General features: G+C 44.0%; 1 protein-coding gene across 2 annotated transcripts in view; it reads right to left on the bottom strand.

Moving 5' to 3' along the window:
* The window catches only part of PRDM5 (PR domain containing 5), a 126,932-nt gene that overhangs the window by 6,251 nt on the left and 94,403 nt on the right, over positions 1 to 26,278 (bottom strand). For both annotated transcript variants that reach the window (XM_015417098.1, XM_015417099.1), the window contains one exon: positions 12,419 to 12,523. In XM_015417098.1, the coding sequence (XP_015272584.1) occupies positions 12,419 to 12,523 (105 nt within the window). The remainder of the gene's footprint in view (positions 1 to 12,418; positions 12,524 to 26,278) is intronic.

Here is a 26,278-nt window from a genome sequence, read left to right as displayed (position 1 = left end):
CGGGGCGGGAGAGGCAGGGGGGGAGACAAGGGGGGTGGAGGAGACGGGGAACCGGCAAGACGGGGGTACTTACCTCCTCCTGCTGCTTCCTCTTGGAGCTCCATCCCCCCTCCCGCGAATACCGCGGTCCCGCCCCTTGGAAGGTGGGAAGGGGCGGGGAAGGGGTAGACTTGGCCTCCAGAGTCCAGGTCTACCCACCCCTTCCCACTACAGGGGTAGACCTGGCCTCTGGAGGGGGGCGCTCCAGGGCGGGGGTAATCGAGCCAGGGGGTGGACGGGGGGTGGAGGAGATGGGGAAACCGGCGGGATAGGGGGGGAACTTACCTCCTCCTGCTGCTTCCTCCCCTTCCTCATATTTGTGGAGCTCCCCCTCTCCCGTGAGTATCGCGGGTCCCCCCCTTGTATGCTATAACTGTTATACTTCAAAAGACTACAAGTTAATCAAGATGTTAAACAGACAAAGATCTCCCTCCATTCCTATTAGAATATTAATTGTTTCAAACAACTCATATAAAATGTATTTTTGTGACATTCTGCAAAACATAAAATTTGACAGCATCTTTTAAACTGGCTGAGAAGATATTCCAGAATGCAAACAACATGGTTGCCAGGAAGCCAGCAGAAGTGACATCACCTCTCTAGGAATCACTGGAAAGACTGATAAAACCACAGAGTTTCTGGCAATTCCTAGAGAGGCACGGCATTACTTCTGGGGTTTCCTAGGAAGTAACATCATGCCAAATGGAGGCTGGATATCCCCACCCCCACCAGGGGACTGGCAAACCTAGCAAACACTCAGAAAGCCTTTCAAACCACAAAGATAAATGTATTTAGTATTTCATATACCTTTTTATGTTAAATATATTTCAATGTGTGGTATAAGACCTTCTGAAGACAGTTTTTTAAGTGCTGGGAATATGTAAAGCAATGTCATGGAGGTAGCCCAGTAAGTATGCTAACAAATTTATAGATTGTTCTGGGTGTGTGTGGGGGGGATATATGGCCCACATTAAAAAATAACTGCTCCTCCAACCATAGTGCAACTTTAATTTAGAAAAGAGAGAAACAGGAAAAAAGAAGAAAACTAAATACACAGAATTTTTTTTTATTATTATTTATATTTTTATCCCGCCCTCCCCGTAGGCTCAGGTGTGTGTGTGTGTCTGAGGATAAGAAATGATAGTTAGACTTCAGTACAACTATAGTAAAATATTCACTGAATTCTTATGAAGATGGAAAGTGGAGCAATGAAGAGATGCTTCTGCTTTTAATTCAGAAGGCAAGGGATATTTACACTTAAAAGGAATTTTCCTGAAATGCAAGAGCCTCAGTCCTTTCTGTTACTGCAGAATCCTCCTGAGGCACATAAAAGTGTTTTAGTATGTTAAGAGATACTTGATCTTGTTTAAATCTTTGACACCAAAGGCATTTCTCAATGCTAATTGCTGAGTTAAAATTAACAATGGGAAACCTGTTTCTAGAGAGAGAGAGAAAAGGACATTATCAGTTTTGTCTGCATTCCCTAGAATTTTACTAGATACCTGATTTCTGTGGGCACTTTAGTTTCCCTTAAAATCAGGGAAAATAGAAAAAAGAATTAAAATACTGCATATACTTTGTGAGATGGAATACAAACTACTTTTCTCAATTAGAAAGTTGACTAATTGAAAAGGAAACTTGTACTTACTGTGAATTTCTATTCTTGGTGGTTGCAGCTGACAGACATCCCACTAGCTCCCAATGCCTGAGCCTGCCCCACTCTATGTAAGGCAGTACCTGAAGAAGCCTTTCCAAGTTCCCTGAAATCTGTATCCTTTTCTCTGGACAGATAATTGAATGGGAAGACTGCCCCACTGAGGAACCAGAGAAAAAACAGGTTGCTTACCTGTAACTAGTGATCTTCGAGTGGTCATCTGTGCATTCACACCCATGGGATCTAGTGCACACGCGCTGGATCGATCGGCGTTGTAGCAAGCTCTTTAACGGATTTTTGCGCCCAGACCTCGGGCATGTGCAGGAACCCCACTGCGCATGCCCAGAGGGGAGGGCACGGACATCCCGCCAGTTCCTTAAAACCACCGCGAATCAACCCCTATTCAAAAATGTAGAAGCTGACAGCAGCGGGGAAGGAGGGCGGGTGGTGTGAATGCACAGATGACCACTCGAAGATCACTAGTTACAGGTAAGCAACCTGTTTATCTTTGACGTGGTCTCTGTGCTTCACACCCATGGGAGATTAGCGAGCAGTGTCCTACCTGGAGGAGGGTGCTCGCATGCCCTTACTGCGAAGCCGAGGATAAGAAGTGACGTGCCATGTTGGTATTAGAGATCTTTCAGACATCTAGGGCGTAGTACCTTATGAATGTGTTAGGCGTAGCCCATGTAGCGGCTCTGCAAATGTCCGTAAGGGGTACTCCCTGGAGGAAGGCAGTGGAAGCTGCAACAGCTTGGGTTGAATGGGCCCTGATAGGGCCAGGTAACAGAGGTGGATGAGACCCACAATCCGCTTTGAGAGGTGCTGAGCCGTGATGCGAGTCCCCAGCCTTGCTGGTGCGTAAGAGACGAACAGTTGGAAGTCTTGACTCGTTGGACAGGTTCTGTTGAGGTAGAACAGAAGTGCACGTTTCGCATCCAATGTGTGTAACAGTCTGTCCTCCGAGGATGTCGGAGCAGGGAAGAAATCCGGGAGGAAGATCTCTGCCTGTAGGTGGAACTCTGACACTACCTTTGGCAGGAAGGAGATGTCAGGTACAAGGTGGACGCCGTCTGGCAAAAAAGGCAGGTAACGTGTATCGTGTCTGAAAGCCAGTATTTCTCCTACTCGCCTTGCTGAGGTGACAGCGACCAAGAAAGCCGTCTTCCACGAGAGGCATTTTAGATTGCAAGTTGCGAACGGCTCAAAGGGTTTCATTGTAAGCTGACGAAGGACCAGGGGAAGGTCCCAAGGAATAACAGGAGTTTTGATTGGAGAGGAAGAGGAGGTCCTGTGCCGGAGGAAACTGGTGGTAGACCCCTGCTGACAGACCGAGGATGGTTGAGAACCATGGTTGCCTCAGCCACCATGGTGTTATCAGGATGCAGTTCGCTCTGTTGCTGATGATTTTACGGACCACACTCAGAAGCATGGGTAGCGGAGGAAAAAGGTAGAGAAGGTCCCTGGACCACGGATAGAGGAGACCGTCCCCTAGAGACCGTGGATCCCTGCCACCTCGGCTGCGGAACAGAGGACATATTTTGTTCGCTCTGGTGGCATCTGTCGCTGATGATTTTCCGGACCACTCTCAGGAGCAGTGGCAGTGGAGGGAAGAGGTAGAGAAATCCTCTGGACCACGGATAGAGGAGACCGTCCGGTAGAAACTGTGGGTCCCTGCCACCTCGGGTGCAGAACAGAGGGCACTTTTGTTCGCCCTGGTGGCAAAAACATCTATCTGGGGGAACCCCCACCTGCGGAAGAGTGGAAGAAGGTACATTGGATTCATTTCCCACTCATGGAGACTGAGTCCTGCCCGACTCAGGTGGTCTGCCTGTACATTCATGTGCCCTGGGATGTGCGTGGCGGCTAGGAAGATGTTGTGGGCGATGCAGAAGTCCCATAATTGGAGGGCGAGGTCACAGAGGCATTGGGAGACAGTGCCCCCTAGCTTGTTCACATAACTGAGGGCAGTAGTATTGTCCGTGAGGACCGTGACACATTTTCCCTCGATCAGAGGTAGGCAACTGGTGACAGCAAACTGTATTGCAAGCAGTTCCAGGAAATTTATGTGCCGATTTCGTTTCTGAGTGTCCCATCTGCCTCCGACACAAAGTCCCATCATGTGGGCGCCCCAGCTCGAGACGGAGGCATCTGTCATTAGGGTCATTTGGGGTGATGGAGGATGGAAGGGTGCTCCCTGGAATAGATTGGAAGGGACAGTCCACCAAATTAAGGAGACTCGTACATTGGGAGGTGGGGTCAAGACGGTGGTGTGGGCGTTTCTCATTGGGTTGAATTGGCGAATAAACCATAGTTGTAATGGACGCATCTTCAACTTGGCAAAGACCAGGACCGACGTAGTTGCAGCCATAAGGCCGAGTAGCCTCTGACCGAAGGATGGGTACGGATGACAGTGGCTAGGTGAATGATGTCAGCCGCTCTGTTCTGTGGCAGATAAGCCATGCATGTGTTTGAATCCAGTAGGGCACTGATGTACTGTATTTTCTGGACCGGTTGAAGTTGAGATTGACTTGCAGGCCCAGGTTTTTTTAAGGAGGGACAGTGTCTCGTTGATGTTTGAGACTAGGGCGTCTGCTGTAAGGATACCATGCGGAAGCAGTGGTAGGTGACAAAGGAGTTCAGCGCCCTTAGGTCTAGGATTGGTCCAACGCCTCCATCCCGCTCTGGCACTGTAAAGCAGGAATAGAACCCCTTCCCATGTAGACATAGTGGCACCGGCTTGATGGCTCCTTTGTGCAGAAGGACGGACACTTCTTCCAGGAGAGGTGGGGAAGGGGTGTGTGGAGACGAAGACAGGAGTGATGGGGTTCTGTGGAATTGGATACGATAACCTCAGGTCAAGATGGACAGCACCCATTCATCCATGGTGATGTGACGCTAGGTGTGAAGAAAGGGAGACAGACGGGTTTGAACTGACTCGGTAGGAAGGAAGTCGAAAACCTTGCTTGGAGGATTTCGCCTATTTGGTGCGAGAAGACTGTTGTTCAGATCCAAACTGAGGTTTTTGAAAGATGGGCTTTTGGCCTCCTGAAGACGAGCATGGCCTCTATTGTCTGTCCGGAGACTGATGACTCGGAGTGCGCTTTTGCCAGGGCGATATTGCTGCCTCGTGGAGAATGAGACTCCAAGAGCACGAGAAGCCTTTATGTTCTTATCCATATCTTGGAGTATGGAATCAGTATTGCTGTTGAAGAGACCAAGGCCATTGAAGGAGAGGTCTTCGACATAAGGCCTAGTGTCTTGAGGAAGATTAGTATTACGGAGCCAGAAATGCCTTCTTGGAGCTATTGCTGAGGCCATTGTTCTGGAGGAAGCATCTAGGGCATGTTTGGAAGTGTTGATTTGCTGCTTCGCAAGTATCATGCCCTTTTTTTGAATGATTCTGGCTGCCTGAAGCTTATCTTTGGGAAGATGACTCCGGAGTTCAGAAAACCTTTCCCACAAAGTGTATTGATATCTGCTCATGCAGGCTAAGAAATTTGTGGTTTTAACGCCCAAGGCTCCCGTGGAGTAGAAGGGTCTTCCAAATGCTTTGAATTTCTTACTCTCTCTATCAGAAGGTGCAGAGTGTGTTCGTTTGGACCTAGATGAAGAAGTTACCACAATGAGTTTGGTTGAGGGTGGGAAAATAAAAATTCAGCTTCGGTCTCCTGGACTCTATACATGTGGTCCAGGCATCCTGTTGACACTGTGGCAAACGAAGGCTTCTCCCATGGTGTTTTTGCTGCCTGTAAGAGGACTGTGGACATGGGCAGTGCTATGGTAGTTGAGGTGTCAAGTTGCAAGATATCGAAGACATCATCTGTAACCTGTGGTTCCTGTTGAACGACTGAGAGGCCTAGAGAATGTGCCAGTTCTTTGACAAGATCTGCATAAGAAGTGAGATTGTCGGATGGGGATATTGGTAGATCATCTGCGACAGCTTGGGTAAGAGACTTGTGGTCAGGGAAGGTGTGAGCCTCTGAGGCCTCCGTATCAGAATCCTCCTCTGCAGGATCAGAGGATTCCTGATCTGGCATTTGAACCGGAGTGACTTCAGTTTGAGTAGTTAAAAACCTATGGTGGTACGACAGCGTTGGGAGGACAATAGAGTTCCGGTTTATGCTGAGAAGAATCCTCGTTCGGAGGTTGAGAGAGAGAGATGCCGAAGGTCAAGACCTGTGAGGCGACCTTGATCTGTGGACGGAGTGGGTCGAGTAATGATCCCAGTTGGAATAGCCCAGTTGGAAGTCAACCAGGGCTTAAACAGTAGATAGGCCCCATAAAGATACCTCAGCTGGTGGTGGGGGGGGGATAAAGACTCAGGGGGATCGACTTCTGGATCGGGAACAACCAGGAGACAAAGCAGGATTGTGCCCGTGTGAGCGATTCCTATAAAATCGCTCATCGGTATCAACAAGTTCCGCCAGCAGACGTTGCATGGTGCTGGAAATGCGTCGATTCTGACTCATACCAATATCGGGAGTCTCTGACACCATCGATGTCGACGATGGTGATGGGGAAGGAGAACGCTCTGCGCCCGGAGAGCGACTAAGGAGCTCCACCATCTCGATATCGGAGTAGGGACGCTCAAGATGGTGTATAAGAGAGTCCAAGAGTTTGATGGTCGGTATCGGTGGAGGGGCATGGGTCTCCGATGCCAATATAGCCATTGGAGCGGATAGCACATTGGGGCATTACCCAGTGCAGACACCACTTTCTCTCCCGTTTTTGCCGCTTTTAGGGACTTGGGGGGGGGCTTTTTTGTGGACTTATGCTCCTTACTGGCCTTTGGCTTTTTCACCGGAGTGGAAGCGGAAGATCGTGCCTTCGATGCCAGAGGCTTCGACGTTGATTGGCCGATGTCAGAGGAAGGACTCGATGCCGGAGCTGTCGACGTGGATGGTCTGTCTGAATCCATCGCTGAGGGAGGATTTAAAGCCGACTCAAGTAGCGCTACTTTAAGACGTGCAGCTCGGTTTTTTTCTTGTCTGGTTCGAAAACCTGGCACAGAGCCGACAAGATTCTGGTCGGTGAAACTCCCCCAAACAGAAAATGCAAAGGGTGTCACGGTCAGGTGGAGCAAGTTTACTGCCGCAACCCTTGCAACGATTGAAAAATCCCCACTTTTTCTCCATAAACGAAGTAAAAAGAGAGAAGAAGAAGGGGTTGGGGGTGCGCAAAGGCAAGACTGAGGTAAACCCACACTTCCCCCTCAACAAAAAACAGGGTTTTTTAATTTATAAAGAACAAACAAGGAAATAGTAAAAAAAAAGGACGAAAAGTGAGGAAAAAATCCGAAGATCCGTGAGGCAAAGGCCAAAAAATAGCGAACCGATCAGACCGACGAAAGAAAGTTATTTCCAACGTGGTGGTAAGAAAGGAACTGGCGGGATGTCCGTGCCCTCCCCTCTGGGCATGTGGGGTTCCTGCGCATGCCCGAGGTCTGGGCGCGAAAATCCGTTAAAGAGCTTGCTACAACGCCGATCGATCCAGCGCGTGGGCAGTAGATCCCATGGGTGTGAAGCACAGAGACCACGTCAAAGATAGTGAAATTCACAAAAGTACAAATTTGCTCTTCTCCAGTGTTCTAAGGTGGAGCAGTCTTTGAGTGGTTGGCGTAGAAAAGTAGTTTAGCCTTCAAAGTGGGTAAACGTATAAGACTTATTTTGTAACTATCACAATGGTACTTTTGCTTCTACCAATGCTCCCTTGAAAAAAGTCTTCCAAAGGGAGGGAAATGTTAATCATAGTAATGTGTCTAATGAAGGAGTTGGCTGATTTCCATGTGACTGCCTTACAATCTACAGATAAGAAATTCCCAGAAGCTGTAGCTAGTTCCTTCAAGGAAAGATGATACTTGATACTACTTGAGAATGCAACCTGAGCCACCTCCCAATGGTAAAGACCCTAGAGTCCAAGGAAGAGTTGGTAAAAGACAGGAAGGGGGATTCAGACTTCCTGTGTTTTCTTGTTCTAGAAGCTCATGCTCTTTTAAGATCTAAATTATACTACAACTGTCAGATGAAATCTTAGAACCCTGTCCTTCTGGATAAATACACAGATCTTTCTATTTTATTACAGACTGTGTTTTTAGCACAGAAATCCTCCAGCTGACGTAAACCAGATCAGGAAACCTACCAAATGTTCATTTTCTAAGGGGACACCTTGGCATAAGCACAAAACTAAGTGAAATGAGAGCTCATACCACCAAGTTAGTATGTCAGGATTTGATTTCTATGCACTGTAGGGGAGTTTAGTAGAGAAATGTCCGACGTGCGAATGACAAAAAAAGTTTTCTGTCCTGCTAAAATCACTGCTACATGCCATTTTAGAGCATGGGTAAGTCCTTTGACAAAGCCCAGTTTCAGGAACATGAGAAACCCCACAATTTAAACCTTCCTTGCATCTTCTGATAGAAGTCTGAAGTGACCTCTGCTGAGTAGCCCAATGTCAAGAGCTGCTTTCATTCAGTCTTCAAGTTGTCAGCAATAATATAATTTAACTGAGGTTGCTGTACTGGAGTCTGGGATAATAGATATGGTCTCTTTGGGAGTCGCCATGGGAGACTGTATACCAGAGGAGACAATCTGGAAACTAAATCCTTCTTGTCCAGTGTGGAGTGATCAGATTCATTTTTGCTTTCTGTTTTATGTATGGCTTTTAGAATGAGTTTGATCAAAGGAAACCCATACATCAGTCCTCTTGGTCACTGATTGGCTACAACATCTACTGAGACTGACTGAGGGCACTGCATAAGGGCAAAGAATCTGGGAACCTGTTTGGTTTCTGAGGGTTGGCAGAAACAAATCGTGTTCTGCTCCCAATGTCTTAGTAAACTCCCTCCTGGAACAGCTGTAGCTACTCTTTTCTCTGTGTCTTTGAATGTTTTTATGGTCTTCCTGCTACCTCGAGAAAGCACAAATGCTCTCTTGAAATTAATGCCAGTTGTGAAGAAACAGGAGACCATAGCTTTATTCCATGACAGTAGACTGGGAACACTCTCTGCCCTGACCAGTTGTGAAGAAACAGGAGACCATAGCTCTTTTAAAAAATGTCTTTATTCCATGACAGTAGACTAGGGTGAAAGCATCTAGCCAGGGAACACTCTCTGCCCTGGGAGTTGCAATGGTCTTCTTGCTGGTAAGACACAGAGTAAGCATGATAACATAGTCACCTTTTCTTTCTCTGGAGTGGCATGTTTCTAGGGTGATGCTTTCCCAAGTGGATGTTGTACGTGAGGTATATATGCAGATCATCTGAAAAACTCTTTGTTCTTTCACTTGTCCTCTACAGACATCACAAGCTGCTTGCTTCTCAGCTAGATGGGGTTGTGGGGCTGTGTTTCTATTGAGAAGGCCCAAGAATAAAGATGGCTTCCAAAAAATACCCCTTAGCCTTCCTTGAGGTAAAAAACTGGGATAGAGGGGAGCCTGGATCCCTTGAGACAGGTCTTGTCTCTTGGTTTCAGAACTTGTTTGAAAACCTGGAAAAACATTTTCCCCTGGTGTCAAAGCTGTTAAGACAAATTTCCTGTGACTACATGCCCCGCACTAGAACCACTGGAAAATGAAAGTAATTTAGTGAGCAATTGGCTAAGATTATAAGGAATTGTTAAGTAATTTAATTTTAAATGTGATAGAGATCTGTAGGCATGTTTCTGTGGTGGCATATGGTGATAATATGTTGGTTTTACCGGTGGCCAAAGTATTGACCTGTTATTTAGAAGAGCAGTGGGTAGTGGAGTGGCTGGATAAAGACTCCTGTTCTCTATAATGGCCTGTTGTGCTGATTGCATGCATACCAAGATGTGAAGGTGGGAACATGGGTATGTTGTAACCAATGTTCCCTCTAAGCTGAGTTAGTGTGAGCTAGCTCACAGTTTTGTAGCCTCCAGCTCACACATTTTTGTCTTAGCTCAGAAAGGATGGCTCCAAAGCAAACCAACTTATGCAGTAGCCAAATTGGTTGCTCACAACTTTAATGCCAGTAGCTCACAAAGTTGAATTTTTGCTCACAAGACTCCACAGCTTAGAGGGAACATTGGTTGTAACTGCAGGAATCCTTCATACACATATGTTCTACTTATAGACAGTTTAGACCAGGGGTGTCAAACATACCACCTGCGGGCCAGAACCAGCCACTGCAGGGCTCCTATCTGGTTCGCAAGCAACTGGCTCTTGTCTGCTTCCTGCTTCCTACATTGCAGCTCACTTTTGCCCAGCTCTCTCCTCTCCTGCTTCCTGCTTTGCAGAGGATAGAAAGAAAGCCAAGCCTCCCTTCCCTCGATTGGCTGAATGCTCCCCCCTCCTCCTTTGGGGAGCAACTGGCTCTTGTCTGCTTCCTGCTTCCTACATTGCAGCTCACTTTTGCCCAGCTCTCTCCTCTCCTGCTTCCTGCTTTGCAGAGGATAGAAAGAAAGCCAAGCCTCCCTTCCCTCGATTGGCTGAATGCTCCCCCCTCCTCCTTTGGGGAGCAACTGGCTCTTGTCTGCTTCCTGCTTCCTACATTGCAGCTCACTTTTGCCCAGCTCTCTCCTCTCCTGCTTCCTGCTTTGCAGAGGATAGAAAGAAAGCCAAGCCTCCCTTCCCTCGATTGGCTGAATGCTCCCCCCTCCTCCTTTGGGGAGCAACTGGCTCTTGTCTGCTTCCTGCTTCCTACATTGCAGCTCACTTTTGCCCAGCTCTCTCCTCTCCTGCTTCCTGCTTTGCAGAGGATAGAAAGAAAGCCAAGCCTCCCTTCCCTCGATTGGCTGAATGCTCCCCATGGCAGCTTTAAGACCAACAGTTTTATTCCAGGTATAAGCTTTTGTGTGCACATACACTTCTTCATAGAGGAGGGAGTGAAAGAGAGAGAGAGAGAGAGAGAGATCCCCCTTTCCAGTTCTAACAGATGGGGTGGGTGGGGAAAGAAACCTAACAGCACAGCTTACAATCCTGATTAGTGGAAAGGATCAAGAGTCCAGTAGCACCTGAGCAAGTAACAAAATTTGTGGCAGGGCATGAGCTTTCATGAGTCACGCTCACTTCTTCAGATACAACTAGAATGTGAGTCTATCTGTCCTTATATCTTGGAGAGTGAAGTGATTTCAGACGCCAAACGACAATAGCAGGCATTGTTAATGAGAGAAGAAACCTAGGTCTCACTTCAGTTCAGGAGTCTGCATTGTCTTGAGCTTCATTATCAATTGCAATTCAGCAGTCTTTCTAATCTCCCTTTGACATTCCTTTATTAAGAGAAATGCTACGCTTAGGTCAGCAATTGAATGTCTTGGAAAGTTAAAATGTTCCCCCACTGGTTTTTGAATGTTATGGTTTCTAATAGCAGTAGAAAAAGTAAGAGTCCAGACTCAACAAAATTATTTACCAGCATCTTTTATGACAATAAAGGTCAAATGAATGAATGACTAACAAAATTAGTGGTAGGGTATGAGCTTTTGTGAGTCACTGCTCACTTATTTGGACTTATTTCCATTTATTCTTTGCCTCCTCCTGGACTGAATCCTCCTGGACCAAACTGAGACCTAGATTTCCTGTCTCATTACCAATGCTGATAAAACCACACCTACTACCCCTCTGCATATCACACCTAATTCAAGCAAGCCTGCTATTGCCATTTGGCATCTGAAATAATCTTTATAAAGTTTATACCTCCAGCACCTCTTGTTACATTTTATGGCACACATGGCCTGGCCTGACAAGTGATATTTATGTCAGATCTGGCCCTCATAACAAATGAGTTCGACACCTCTGATTTAGACCATGCCCTTTATTTTACTAGTACTCAGAAAAGAAAGGTTGCTGTTATTACCCTCTAAAAGTTGAGGAATGTCGGCTGATGTATAGTCATAAGGCCACTTATGCCTAAGAACGCTTTCCTGGAAGCAAGCCTCACTGAATAACTTACTTCTGAGCAGACCTGCATAGGATTTCTTTCTAAACGAGTCCTCTGGTAAAGCAGGTATTTAATTCCTTTTCATATGGATCCTTAGACTTTATAAAATATTCTGGTCACTTTATTTTCAGAAAATAATTCTATAACCAGTCCATAACTAAACAATGAAATTGATTCATATAATGAACCATGGAAACTAATAATTATTTAATGTGGCTGGCTTACTTTTTATTTTAAATAAGTGTTATATTTTAAAAAGAAAATGATAGCAGAGCCAAGGCATATCACTCAAGGAGTCTTGCAGAAACAGACAGAATATAAACTGATTTAGATCAACTTCAGATTAGCCTTTCATGAAATCTACTTTGTATTCTTAATAAGATTTAATTAAGGTTTGAGAATGTTTGCAATATATACACTATACACACATATACTCAGTTTCTTTTGAACCACTTCATGACTTAATATGTATTGCAGGGATTCATCAGACTGGCTGTAATAAAACAAATTATATAGCTGATAGTTAATCTTCAACTCTTAAACTACCCTGCAAAAAAGAACTTCACGTCTAATAGTCTCAAATGTCCTACCTGCAATTGTAATAGTGTAAACAAGATTTATATGCTATAAAAGCCTATACGTGTGTTTGTATAATGTCCTTAGCAAAAAAAAAAGGTTAATAAAACTACAGATGGATGTTTCAAATGCACAGCACTCAGAGCTTTTGAGAAAGTCTGCCAAACTCTGTAAATGAATGCAACCATGTGCAACCTGAAAATTCATTGAGGTGAATATTCCCCATGGGGCTGACTAAAGAGAAATGTAACTCACATCACACTGAAAGGGCTTTTCTCCGGTGTGAGTCCTCATATGCTCATCGAGGCCGCGTTTCTGACTGAAGGCCTTGTTACACTCTGAACACTGGTATGGTTTTTCCTGTAACATAGTGACAAGAGCGGGAGTGAAAGTGAGTCAGTGCAGAGCACAAGTTGTTAATGGGACATAATTCCATGTTGGATGGGTATAAGCTTTGTAACAACTCTGAGGAGCTGAAGTCACAGTACAGTCAGAATAGCAAAATGACTTTTGAAAGGCAGACCGAAAGCTGGGAAACCTGAGGCCTGCCACCTTTCACTTTAACACTCGCTTAGGAATTAATTATCTTTCCTCCTCTTTTACAGCCTTTGTGGGAAGGGTGTATGTATATATCTGCTTTTTGTAACTTCTAATATGAGCAACCAAAAAACATGCTGTCTTAGAAGGTTTTAACTTACAGCCCACTTAAATGAAGGCACTTCAGTGGAAGCCATTTTAATCCCACTAACTATAATGCCAAAGACCAAAATTGCAGAACCTTCCCAGAATAATATAATAAAAGGGAAATATTTGCACATGCAGCATCAAAGACAACTGCAGGAAGTCTAAACACTAACACTCCAAGACTGTGGGCATGTTTTCTAGTGTAACCGACAATGTGGCATGAAGATTTTGTAAAAAAACCAAACAAGTACCGTATAAATATGTTACCACTTAAACACCTCTTTCTCAAACTTCCATGTTAGTTTAAAGGTGCCAAATAAATGAAAAAATAACTCTCAATATACTATACATAAGCACTCCACAAAGTCTCATAGTTGATAAAACATAACCACTTAATGACAGAGCTCTCTTGTACTGGCTTTGTGTTTCAGATATATGTTTATCCAGGGGTCAGAAAAAGAGCTGCAGGAGCTCATTAGCATAACTCATTAGCATATGCCACACCCCGACATCACCAGAAGTATGTCAGAAGGCAAGGAAGGAAGGAAGGAAGGGGGGAAGGAAGGAAGAGGGGAAGGAAGCAAATAGGGAGAGAGGAGTGGAAGGAAGGGAGGGAGGGAGGGAGGGGAGAGCTGGAAAGAAGGCAAACTGAAAGAAGGCAACACTGAACCTATGAGAAAATATGGTGTTTGGCATTTTGGGAAATGAGTTCCTTTGCCAACAAGACTTTCCCCTGTACAAAGCAGCACTGAATTGTTCAGAAACAGTCTTCTTCAACTTCTTAGAGTTAATGCTAATGTTATCTTTCAAGTACTTTATTTGTTACTAGAAACCAATTGTGTCATTTACTGTCTGTGATTTTAATGTTGTATATGCCATTAAAGGTCTATTGATTGATTGATATACAACCACACACTGTTGTGGCAATCAATCACAAGATCGACTGGGGCTATCCTTAAGTTCTATCGCTCAAAAGGTGGCTTCTTGATAGACTCTACCTTAAAATTGTTCCAGAGTAAAGTCATTAACCAACTCCTGTATGGGGTTGAGATCTGGAGTTGGGATGACAACATAATATCTAGCCTGGAGATAGCACAAAACTCCTCTCTAAAAAGAATTTGAGGTTTTTGATCCTGTCTCAAGGCACTCCGGCTGCCCTGCTGCAAGCTGAATCTGGCTTGCCTTCCAGTAGGGCCCGTGCTCATGCTGCCTTAATTAATTACTGGAGAAAGTTGAAGAATTCTCTTTTTAGTTATCTTTCCAAGCAATGCTTTATCCAGCTCTAGAAAGACACCTCTTGGGTTGTCAGCTATCACAGGCTTTTCTGCCGTTACCCCATACCTGTTGACCCCCAGGGCTTCCCTCTGAATTGGTTCAAAACAAAGACAGGGGAACTATTATCAGTTCTAGATTTTCCCTGTGGTTTAAACTGTTCAAACAGGATCACACCAGAATTTCCTATTTGTCCAGCATCACCTTCCACAAACTTAAAGAAGCATTTACAGCCTTCTGATTTCAAACAATGACAATTGCCATGTAAGTTGGCTGTTATCAGCATAAACCAGTTGCTCAGATATCTGTGGAGCCCTGGAATTGGAGGATCTCCCTCATTATGTCCTGTTTTGGGACCTTTATTCGGTTCCCAGGGCCAAGTTCCTTGCAGCCATTTTAGCCAGGCTAGCCTGGCATTCAGTGGAAGACAAAATCATCTATCTCTTATCTGATAAAGATCATTATGTCATTTATATGATGTCACTGTATGCATTGGCTGCCAAGAAGATTCATGCAAAATGTTCACCCTGATATTAATGTGCCATAATCTCCGCTATGTACTGGTCCAGACAATTTTAACATTGTTTTAACCTTGTTGTGTTTTTACTATAATATTTATTACTGCTCAGGCAGCTACCATTATATTGTTATGGCCTTTAGCCTCATTCATTAAAAATTCTACCTACCTACTAATTAAACCAGACAGTGGTTCCCAGTCAAACTGGGGCTCTCTGTATGTCAAGTACATTGTGGTTTTAATTGTAGAATTTGGCATGATGTACACTTGCATGACATAATTCTGATTTTCAAAAGGGCATGTTGTTTGGGCAGACATGAGGGTGAAACCTCATGTCAAAAACCTTCCAACATTGTTCCTTGAAGCTGAGGCCCAATTTATTATTTATTTTATTTCAAATATTTCTGTGCTGCCTTTTCAGAGTCCTGCTCGAGGCAGCTTACAATTAAAAACCATGATATTTTAAAAAGTCATTTAAAAACAGGCATTAAAACAAACCATTGGGCATAAGCAACACAAAAACCATCCATAAAACAGAGGCAGATCATTTAAAATCCCTAATTAATAGCCTGGGTAAAAAGATATATTTTGGCCTGGCACCTGAAAGGTCTCCAAAACAGTAACAATTCAGACTGTTGAACAAAGGTTGAGTCTCGTGGCACCTTTAAGACCAATAAAATTTTATTCAAAGTGTAAGCTTTTGTGTGCAAAGCACACTTCTTCCTACCAAAGCTTACACTTTGAATACAACTTAAAGGTGCCAGCAGACTCAAACTTTGTTCTACTGCTTCAGACCAACATGGCTATCTTACTGAATTCAGACTGTTGTTAGGGTGTCACATGACCAAATGTTCCACCAACACACATCCTACACCAAAAGTTAGCACATCGGGGAAATACGCCATAATCCTTCATCCTGACAGGGTTTTTTTTAGTGTGTAGGAAACAATTTTGTATGAAATAATGTTCAGTCATGCAAAACAACACACAGTCAGACCTAGACACAGGGTTGCCAGGTCCCTCTGAGCAACTGGGTGGATGGAGGGTGCACTTAATGGGAGCAGGGAGGAATACCTGGTATTTCAGTGATATGGCTACGTGACCTGGAAGTGATGTAGGTATGTCAGGGACGTCAGGGGGTGATGCTCTGGATTTTGGAGCAAAACCCTATGGTAGCATTAGCTTCTACCATAGAGTTTTTTGCCCAAAAACCAGAGTGTCGCCCCTAACATCCCCAATGTGTATGTCATTTTTGGGTCATGTAGGCATGTCACTGAAATGCCAGGCATTCCTCCCTTTTTTGGGGGGGGGGGGTTTAATTCCCCCCTGCCGGCCACCTGCCAGGCAGGAGAGAGGTGGGGCCTGGCAGTGAGAGACCCACTGGCACCCCTACCTGGACACATACATTTAACTCCTCATCTGGTATTTATGGAAAGCAGGAATTTATGAAAAGCAGCCCATGAATTCTTGAGAGACCAGTATCACATGATTTACTAATTTTCTCAGTCTCTCTGAGTATTGACAAAGGTATCAAACCTAGCTTTTTAAAAAGAGATTATTCCACACAGAACAAACAGTTAATAACAATGGCAACCATTCTTGTTTCTTTTACAAGTAACTGAAAGAATGTAGGAAAAGGGGCTGGTGGGCATGCCCTCTGTACCAGTAAACCTATACAAAATATAAAGATAAAAACTATACCAACAATTTAGGAAGAAAATTAATGCCATTACAAAGGACAACGCGGACACTGAAGACATTAACAGAAAGATGAAAAGATTTCAAAGCACCAGGGGGGGGGGGGAAAAATTTAAAAAGGGGGGGGGGGGGGGGAGCTGACTGACAACAAAGAAAAGGTCATCCAGAAGACAATAAAAAAACTAATTTTTGCAGGCACAGAAAGACTGCTAGAACTGTAAATTCCAAATGTTTATGGAGTATCTTTCAGATTAAAGAAGCAATGCCTTCTACTTGCTGAAGTAGAAGAACTACATGCATTGGCGTTTACTGATGGCAGAAACGTAAAAATTGGTTAGGAGTATGGAGAGCTGTCCCTTTCACTAAGAGGCTTAGTAAATATAAAATATGCCAATCATAAATCAAAGCAACTATCATAAAGGAAGCTCTCTGACCTTCCTCTTTTGGGGAGCCAACAATCTGGAAATCAAATGCATACCTTGGCCATATATTACAGCTACAAAACACTCTCTTGCTACCTACATGTCTTTCCTTATGTTTTTCTTGTTGTACTGCAATCCTTTCTAAAGCCACCATCTGAGCAGGGACTTGCATTTTGGAATCTATATTTCTAGATACTACCATGCCTGTCTGCTAAGCCTCTCCTAATTGTTTTATATCATTTTTCAACATTCTTGTTTTAAAAGTATGATACTGAACTGATTCACCCAAACCCTTGCTGGGGCATCTTTTTAACAAAACAGCTTCACAGAAGCTTCTAGCTAGTCATTCTTCAAATCCAAAACTCTTAACTATCAATTTTTACAATATTTAACAGATTATATTAAATGTTTATGTATCCTTATTTATGACCCATAAAGCACTTGCAGCCACAGCCACAGTTTTATACTTTTGGAACACAGTCAGCTTGCGGCTCCCAAACTGTGGTCACAACGGCTGTATGATACTGACACATCCATGATTTTATTCTATGCGCAGCCCTAGCCTTCAGTGGCCTTTTACAGAGTCAGAGACATGCATCTAGCTTTCTCCGCACACCCACCCTTAGAGTTGCCAGATCTGGGTTAGGAAATTCCTGGAGATTTGGGGGTGGAGTCTGGGGAGGGTAAGTTTGGGAAGGGACCTTCATGTAGTATAATTTCATAGAACCCACCCTTCAGAGTAGTTATTTTCTCCATGGGAACTGACCTGTTTTATCTGGGGGTTAGCTGTAATTCTAGGAGATCTCCAGGCCCCACTTTGAGGTTGGTAATTTCATCTTCCCTCATATTTTTGTGGCTCATTGTGACCATGCCTTAGCTCCAGCAGCTTTGGACAGGAGAGGGGAAGAGAGGAAAGCATGTTGTCAGATGATTCTCAGTCATCTCCATTCATAAGCTTTTCTCCTTTCCTCAGTCCTGGCAAGAACTGGCAAAAATGAAGTGCAGTGATGGTAACTGTCTGCTGCCAGCCCCCCCTCCCCCAAAAGACAAGCACCTGGACAAAGGGCCTATTTGTTGTGTCAGTCAGTCCAAGTAACCTTCAACCAGACCCAAAAAATTGTACTGCATTTCCAAAACTATATAAGTGTTCTCACAGTGCTTAACTGGATAGCATGGTACAACAAAAATTGTATCCTATTATCATATACTATTATCATATACATGAGCTTTAGTCTTCAAAAGTTACCAATCCTGGGATAAATGTTAGGAATTATGCCAGTGTTTTGTACAAAAGGAAAGGTTAGAACAGGGTTCCTGCCCCCACAGAGTTTCTTGTAAATAACCACGGCCTTTTGCGTCTGGCTTGGGGAATAATACTCCCTTTGCTGCCAATGTATACAACAGAGCAATAATATTGGCATTCAAACATGATATGGGTGATCTATCCACAACAGCATAGTTAACAGCACGCTATCACACAGTTAGGCATGCCACCAATGAAAAAGAAATAAGAATCCAACAGAGTTCTACAAACTCCTCTCTTTGGTCTGGAAAACCCCTGCTGACTTCATCAGATGAGCCAGAGTGGGCAAGTTCCTTCCTTTTTGGACTGCAATTTAAAGAAAGCCCTTGTTTGTGTAGCAGCTGTAGTAACAGATGACTGAGTGTGTGAATTCCAAAGTCTCTGCATTTTTAAACTCTTAACTGGGGGGAAAAACCCTCTGAAATATTACTTTTGTTGCTAGCAATGCAATGATGGAAATCCTGAATCAAAAACCACTTTGCCTGTTAGAAATTTTGGTGAACTCAAAGACACAGACCAACACCATAAGATTACACCTAGAGATTATTTTTAAAACCACAGCAATTATAATAAAAACACAGGGAACTGCAATTTAAACAATTGTTTAAAGACAAAATTGTTTGTTAGATGTTGTTTAAACAGTGGCTTTTCAAGCTTTCTAAATTAGTTAGTTGCTGCTAAAGATTTGGCTGAAGATTTCAAATAAATAGTTTTCATGTAGACCAGTATGCTTTCCCTGCTACTACCACAGCCCTTGCCTTCATTTGATTCAATTTTTTAAAAACGATTTTATTAAAAGATAAGTCAAGTATACATAAACAAGATTACTATTTAAACATTAATACAGCCTTCTTTTTCCCTTTTCACCAAACTCTATCTCTTGTGAATGCCAGACCCTGAGGAAGGTTTTGATCCAAACCCAAGTACCTTCTACTTCCCTAACAGACAACACTGATTGCTAGCAGTTCCCTTCAGAAGTTACATTTGTTGTGAACACTGAATGACATCACAGCAGCTCAAAAAATGACTGTTAGAGCTTACCGGTCCTAGCGTATAGTACTAGAGTTTAAAATTTATTTATATTGCACTGTGAATGTACGTGGCCAGGAGACAACTCATGTGAAAAAGAGGTGAGGGATAAATGTGAGCAAACACTACTGGATGTACACGTTAGTGTATGTGTAGCCCACCATGGGGTAAATGCCGTTTGGGCCATTTTGCCTCCACAAAATGGCACAGAAGGCAGGCTTTAATCTCTCCTTCCCTTGCCCCATGGTCCCAATCTGGATTGGACCCCAGTTCTAAATGGTGCTTCCAAATGGAGTTTCCACAAGGAACTTGTAGCTGCCGTAAGTCTGCAGGTCCCCATGGTGAACTTATGCAAAAAGGTAACGTGTAGTTTGGCACTTAGCTTCAACTGAGGATGCAATCTAAGAAAGAAAAGAGATGGCACCACTTAGAGTTCTAAGCAAGCAGTTTTAAGCACAGGGGGATGAAAGGCAAAAGAGCAATCGAAAATGCCAAGGAAGCATCCCTGATGGATTATACTATGTTAATACATTTTCCTCTAATTATGTAATACAAGTATATTATACTGTTGGCTGTATGTATTATACTATTCCTATTGTGCTGCTTTTAATTGGGTAATCTGCTTTGAATCTCAGTAAGAAAGGCAGACAAATAATTAAATATATATGAACAGTGAACCATGGGAAAATACCCAATAAACAAGAAATCTGGTGAAACCCAAAATGGTGGGAAAGAAGGACTTAGACAGGAGGGGCTAGGGCAGATTTCACTCCGTTCTCAACCGGCGAAGCTAATTTAAAATACATTTCCTTGTACTGGAAAAATATAATAATTAGTCATCTTCAGTGAAAGAAAAAAATATGGGTGAATTAAAGGCCACAAAAAATCCCACCCTGTATAGAATAAAGAACATCAACTGTGAAGTCACCAAAGTAGTAAAAACAATAGCAGTCCAATGTATTGTAAAGCACTCTTGTGTTCCACTGATTTCAAAGGGATTTAAGAGTATAACGCTACTCTGGATAGTGTCCAATGTCTTTAAGGTGACATACTAGAAGATGTTCTCTTGTCTTGCCACTGGGGAAATATAAATGGAATTACACATTTTAAAAACAACAACTCAGTATTTAATTAACTAGTCATCTAGTATTCTATGATTCCGTGATATGCCAAATAATATTTTTTTTAACTTAATATCACTTGTTTGGCAAAAACAAGGAACATTGTTAATAAATTGTAACTTTTTCCTTCTATCTGGCAACGCAAGCATTCACTACAATGAATACAACACAGTATTAAATAAAATGTCATTTCCCACTGAGGATAGATGCAGAATATCAATTATGTCCAACAGGTCTGAATTTTACATATACTGTGGGACACTTATGGGTCTGTATGAACCAGCCAATTTCCTGTAATGTTTTGAAACACTTTAAATCTTGATCTCTATTCCTTTTGTTCTGATAGCTTGCATTTAGTGAATGAATTGCATTTGCCACTACAGATAGCTCTGTAAAATTATCTGCTCTTATTGTCTGCATCTACTGCTAAAACACCAATCCGTGCTCATCTCTACCCTTAAAATATTGCAACCACCTACCTTCTATTCCATAAGGAAGAAAAGGGGTGAATAAATATTTTAAATAAATAAATAATTTGTCTATATAGATTCATTTAAAGCTGAATTGTTAAATATTACTTACTTAGATGAAAGATTTATATGATCTGAAGAGAAACCATAAATATACATACACACAAAAACCAAACAAAAATTACATGCTATATAATTACTCACAGATAGCTAGCTATAAGTGAATGGAAAAGTTCACACCCCGCTTGGGTAGGGCGGGATATAAATCCCAAGTAAATTAAAAAAAAAAACCCTGTTTTTCCTATACATAGGCCGCGTTCAGACTGGCAATTTGAAGCGCTAGGGAGTCGTGGCAAAGAAAAACTGGAACAGACCCGGAACGGCTTGGTTGCGGTATTCCCATTCACACCGCAGCGAATGAAGCGGGAGGATACCGTGGACAAGCGCAATGGAGCGTTCACACTGTTGGGCCGCCCTGGCGGGCTGTTAGCGGCTCTTTCCGCATCGGCAAATAGGGCATGATCGCACATGCCCCGATGGCGCCTGCCGGGGCAAACAGCTAGTGCCTATTATCGATTACTGCAGGTTGTTCGTGCCTTAGCAGTGCTTGTGTTCACAATCAGGGAACTGGAATCAACCCACTCTACACACGGTTCGCTGCCACTTTCACCTGGTATCTTTTAAACTCGGGAGGGAAGCAGCACAAGGTGGCTTGAGTACGGCTGGGGGACGCCTGACAGATGTGCCTGTGTGAACCCGCCCCTTTAACCCGCTACTCGCTACTGAAACGTTTGCCTACCGGGCCAAATTGCCAGTCTGAACTCGGCCATAGAGGCTGCTATGATGATTTGGCTATTTTTCTTTTGAAACATAATCCTGGACAAGTTGACTGGCTGTGAGTTACATGGTCACTGTACTAGCAACACACACAGTTCTTGGATTTTTTGGAAGTGAATCAGACTCAGGCAGCTCTTAACCAAGTGATTTCAACTTTATTAACAAGAACGATCCAACACAAGAACACATAGGAGCCTAAGCTCCTTTTAAACATCCCAGGCTAGGAAGGCCACGCCCAGTGAAACGGTAAGAACCAATCATATTTACAGGATAACAACCAACAGGATTTGTTCCCTCCAAGTATTCTGCTTTGCTTGGATTGGTCTGCTGTTGGGAGCAGCCAATGGGAATGTGCAGTTCAGGATACCATAGTCTCTATGCGCCTCAGATTGAAGCTCAGCATGCAAGTCCATAGTCCCATACATAACAGTTAGTTTCATCTACTTTATATTTCGTACCATATTTCTGAGTAAATAGAACGATTCTCTGGACCACGACTTCACAGAGTGAGATGGGCCTGAGGAATGAGGAAGTGTAGGTAGGTAAAATGAAATTAACATTTCCTCTCTCCTTCTCAGAATTTTGTTTCAGGAGGTGAGGAATCAGAATTAGGGTTGCCAATCTCCAGGTGGGGCCTGGAGACATCCTGGAATTATAACTGATCTCCAGACAACAGAGATCAGTTCCCCTGGATAAAATGGCTGTTTTGGAAGGTGGACTCTGGCATTATACCCTGCTGAGGTCCCTCACACCCCCACGCCCCATCCTCTGCAGCCTGTGCCCCAAAATCTCAATGAATTTCCCAGCTAAGAGTTTGGTGTTTGCTATACTTAACAATGGAATGTTAAACACTTGTTTACATATCGCAGCCAATCATCGCATACAGAAGAATCATGTTTTTCCCCCCTGAACAATACCAATCATATAACAAGCTGGGGTTTCACACTGTCAGTATTCCCCAAGTACTTCAAAAAGTGTATGGGTGTGAAAGTTGGACAATGAAGAAAAGATGACAGGAAGAAAGCTGACTCATTTGAAGTGTGGTGCTGGAGGTGGATTTTATGGATACTATAGGCTGCCAAAAAGGTAAATAAGTGGGTTCTAGATCAAATCAAGACGGAATTCTCCCTAGAAACTAAAATGACTATCACATTAATGAGAAGACAACACTCATTAGAAAATACAATAATGTCAGGAAAAGCTGAAGGCAGCAGGAAAAGAGGATGAACCAACATGAGATGGATTGACTCAATCAAGGAAGCCACAACCCTCAGTTTGAAAGACCTGAGCAAGACTGTTAACAATAGGATGTTTGGGAGGTCATTAATTCATAGAGTTACCATAAGGCAGAGGCAATTTGAAAGCACTTAATACACACACACTTCAAAAAGTGTGTCCACACAGAAAATTAGGATGCAAGAAGTATTTTAGGCTAGCTTTATCTCCATGCTCGTATCAGTACACTGTGCCAACCTGCAATGCAAATGGCAGCAGGAACGCTGGCCCTGCCTCTATTCACAAATGTGGCTTGCTCTAGGAATGATCTGGAAACATGTCCGTACTAGCAAAAAAAATGTTCCCTTATGGAAAATAATTGTCATTCAGTTACCCTGTTTCCCCGAAAATAAGACCTACCCAAAAAATAAGCCCTAGCAGGATTTCTATGCATTTGTGGTATAAGCCCTAGTGTGTCTTCTTGAGAAAAAATAAATATAAGACAGTGTCTTATTTTTGGGGAAACACGGTAGCAGCAATTCACTATCTTGTTTAAATTTTCGAATTCCAAAGGAAAACAAGAACATTTCATTTCTGTGTGGCTTCTGCTTTTAATTGTAAAGGATATCACTAAAGGTTAAAGACAACATCCATAACTAAAGCACAATCAGTCAAAATGTCAGAAGCTGTCAGAGTCTGTTATTGTGTCAGTTGGAAAATTATCACAACATTTTTACAGAACACAGTTGTGTGGCAGCACACATGCCTTATATGTCAAAGGTTCCAGCTTCAGTCCCTGGCATTTTGGTTTAAAGGAATTCCAAAGGTAGCAAAGAGCTCCTCCTGAGCAACACAGAGCACTCATTGGATTGTGTATAAGAGGTTGTGATCATACGTACAATTAGACCCGACATAGGTGTGAATGCCAGGCAGATTTAAAGGGCTCGATCTGGCAACAACATCTGGGAAGCGCCCCGCAACATGTTCTGCTCTGCCGCAGAAGCAAAGTTAAAAGACGCCGGGGGAAATCCAGTAGTAAACAGGTTGCGACAGACCACAAATCGACTTTCCTGTGTCTGATTGCTCCAGCGCTCTCTCACAGCAACAAAAAACCTCACCTGCTGTTGTATCTGATCACACATTGACGGACTGCGCCCGCAGCTTCAAAGGACGGTGTGATCATGCAACTGCGGGTCAAATTCCTCCGGAGGAAACAGCCTCGCCTCCCCTGTTTTTTTCTGCTGTGTGTGACTGCAACCGGACCCTGCTTTGGGCTTTTCCCCCCTTAGTCTTTTTTTAATAGACAGCCTTCTCCTCGTGGTGGTCTGTCTAGCAATGGTAAAATGGTAAACTTTTTCTGTGGTAGGTCTAGTCATTTGGAAGAGGTTATCAGAGGAACTGCAGAGGATGCCTTCACTTTCTGTATTTAGGAAGCCGTGTAATAGTTTTCTTTTATTTATTTATTTAGCTTTCGATTTCAGAGCCGAAGGGCTCTGAGCAGTTTACATAGTATAGTTACCACTTCTAACTAGGGCCACATAGCATTGGGGGGCGGGAATGCCTATCAGGCACCCTACTGGCTGGTTTTTTATTTTGGCGGTTCTTCTCTCCTTCTGCTTCTGCGCGGTGGCTCGGCTTGGCTCTGTAGCGGCTCCTGCTGGGTGGTTCCGTCGCCTGCGACTAAGTGACGATCATTTGCATTGGCCTCTGTCCTGATTGGCTCCGGCCGAGCTCATGCCGTCACGTCGCCGCGCCTTCGGACCAGTCCCCATTCGTCTGCTTGATGTTTCATCACCATCTTCCTCCGCTGGATTGCCGGGTCGCCCCACTGTCGCCGACACCGCTGCTCCTCTCTGCTGCCGCTCTACCGAAGGCAGGTGCCCCCCTGCACCTAAGGCAGGTACCCATTTATCTACTTGCAAGCTTTCGAACCGCTGGGTGGCCGGGAGCTCGGACGAGGGTCGGAAGCTCACCCCGGCCGCGGTGGGACTCGAACAGCCTAATGGCTGTTGAGAGATTTTTAACTTTGCAGGCTTTTTACTGCCTGCACCACTGCTCCCTCATAGGATGTTTTTGGAGGTCATTAATGTAAGAGGGTCTTGGGTGGAGGATGAAATGTTTTGACAGATCTTCTTGTGTGTTTTGCCTTGGGTGTGTTTTATTCTGTGCACTGTTTTTACCTTACTGAGGGAGTGTCATACTGGGGTTTTTTTTGTGTTTGCAATCTGCTGTTGTTTTGATAGCCACCTTCAGCTTAAGGAGATGAGGTGAGATAGAAATACTTTAAATAAATAAACATTTTGCTTCACAGTGACTAAAACAGAAGGAACAGTACAACGGATTGCAATAGTTAGGTAAAGGTAAAGGTTTCCCTTCCTCGAAAGCCCGTCGAATCCCACTCTAGGGATGCGGTGCTCATCTCCGTTTCCAAGACGAAGAGCCAGCGTTGTCCAAAGACATTTCCATGGTCATGTGGCCAGCATGACTAGACGCTGAGGCTCATGGAACACTGTTACCTTCCCATCGAAGCGGTACCTATTTATCTACTTGCAATTTCTTGCTTTCAAACTGCTAGGTTGGCAGGAGCTGGGGCCAGAGACGGGAGCTCACTCTGTCATGCGGCACTTGGGTCTTGAACTGCTGAACTACCAACCTTCCAGTCTGCAGTTCAGCGTCTTAACCACTTGAGCCGCCGCAGCTCCCTTTTGCAATAGTTACCACCAGCTAAATAATCCATAGTGGGGAAATGCTTTACTATCCTCACTAAGGAAAAGCAATGATGGATAGACCACAGGCATACAAATACCTGAAATTCTAACATTCATTGCAACATTTGTGAAAATGATACAATGGTTATATTATATCACACAGTGCTAAAAGTCATTAACTAACTAGAACTTGTTAGGATTGTGCTTGCTATTCATTGGCTGCGGTCACACGCAACATTAGCCACGCAAGAGATACGGAAGATATGGCGCGATCTCACCAGCACATCTGGGAAGCGTAGCGCTTCCGTGGCACAACCGAGGCTTCCTGCCGAAAACGCGCAGCAAAAAACTAGTACCTCGGAGGTACTAGTTTCCGGAAACTGCGGGGCAAGGGCGGGCATCTGATCGCGCTTCCGGTGGCATCCGGCGCCCGCCCATGTCCCCTTGCGAAAAAGGGTTGTTTTTTCCCCAAGTCTCCATGGATGCGCACACGCACCCAACGGAGCATTCGCATTCGTAGTGTACACAAAAAAAGAAAACCAGTTCGCCGCGCCGCACGCTTCTTCGTTGCGCGCAGGCGTGTGTTGTAATCAGCACCTCTCCCCACGGAAGCTCCACGGTACCTCCACAGAACCTCCACAGGAGGTCTGATCGCTTAACTGCGTGTTAGTTTGCCCCGGGGCAAACAGCCACGCTTCCCCCCCGCAGTTTCCTGCCCGTGTGACCGGAGCCAATGTAGAGCAGGGTGCTAAATGGCAAGCAGCTGCTGGATCCAGCATATATGGCCTAAGTGAAGCCAGAAACCACAGAAAGTTCAAACAGACATCAGTTTGGAGCTT

The sequence above is a fragment of the Gekko japonicus genome, unplaced genomic scaffold, assembly GCF_001447785.1.
Source record: "Gekko japonicus isolate JY-2015 unplaced genomic scaffold, Gekko_japonicus_V1.1 scaffold814, whole genome shotgun sequence".
NCBI lineage: Eukaryota > Metazoa > Chordata > Lepidosauria > Squamata > Gekkonidae > Gekko > Gekko japonicus.
Note: the sequence above shows the minus strand (reverse complement) of the source record. Positions and strands in the feature narration are given on the sequence as shown.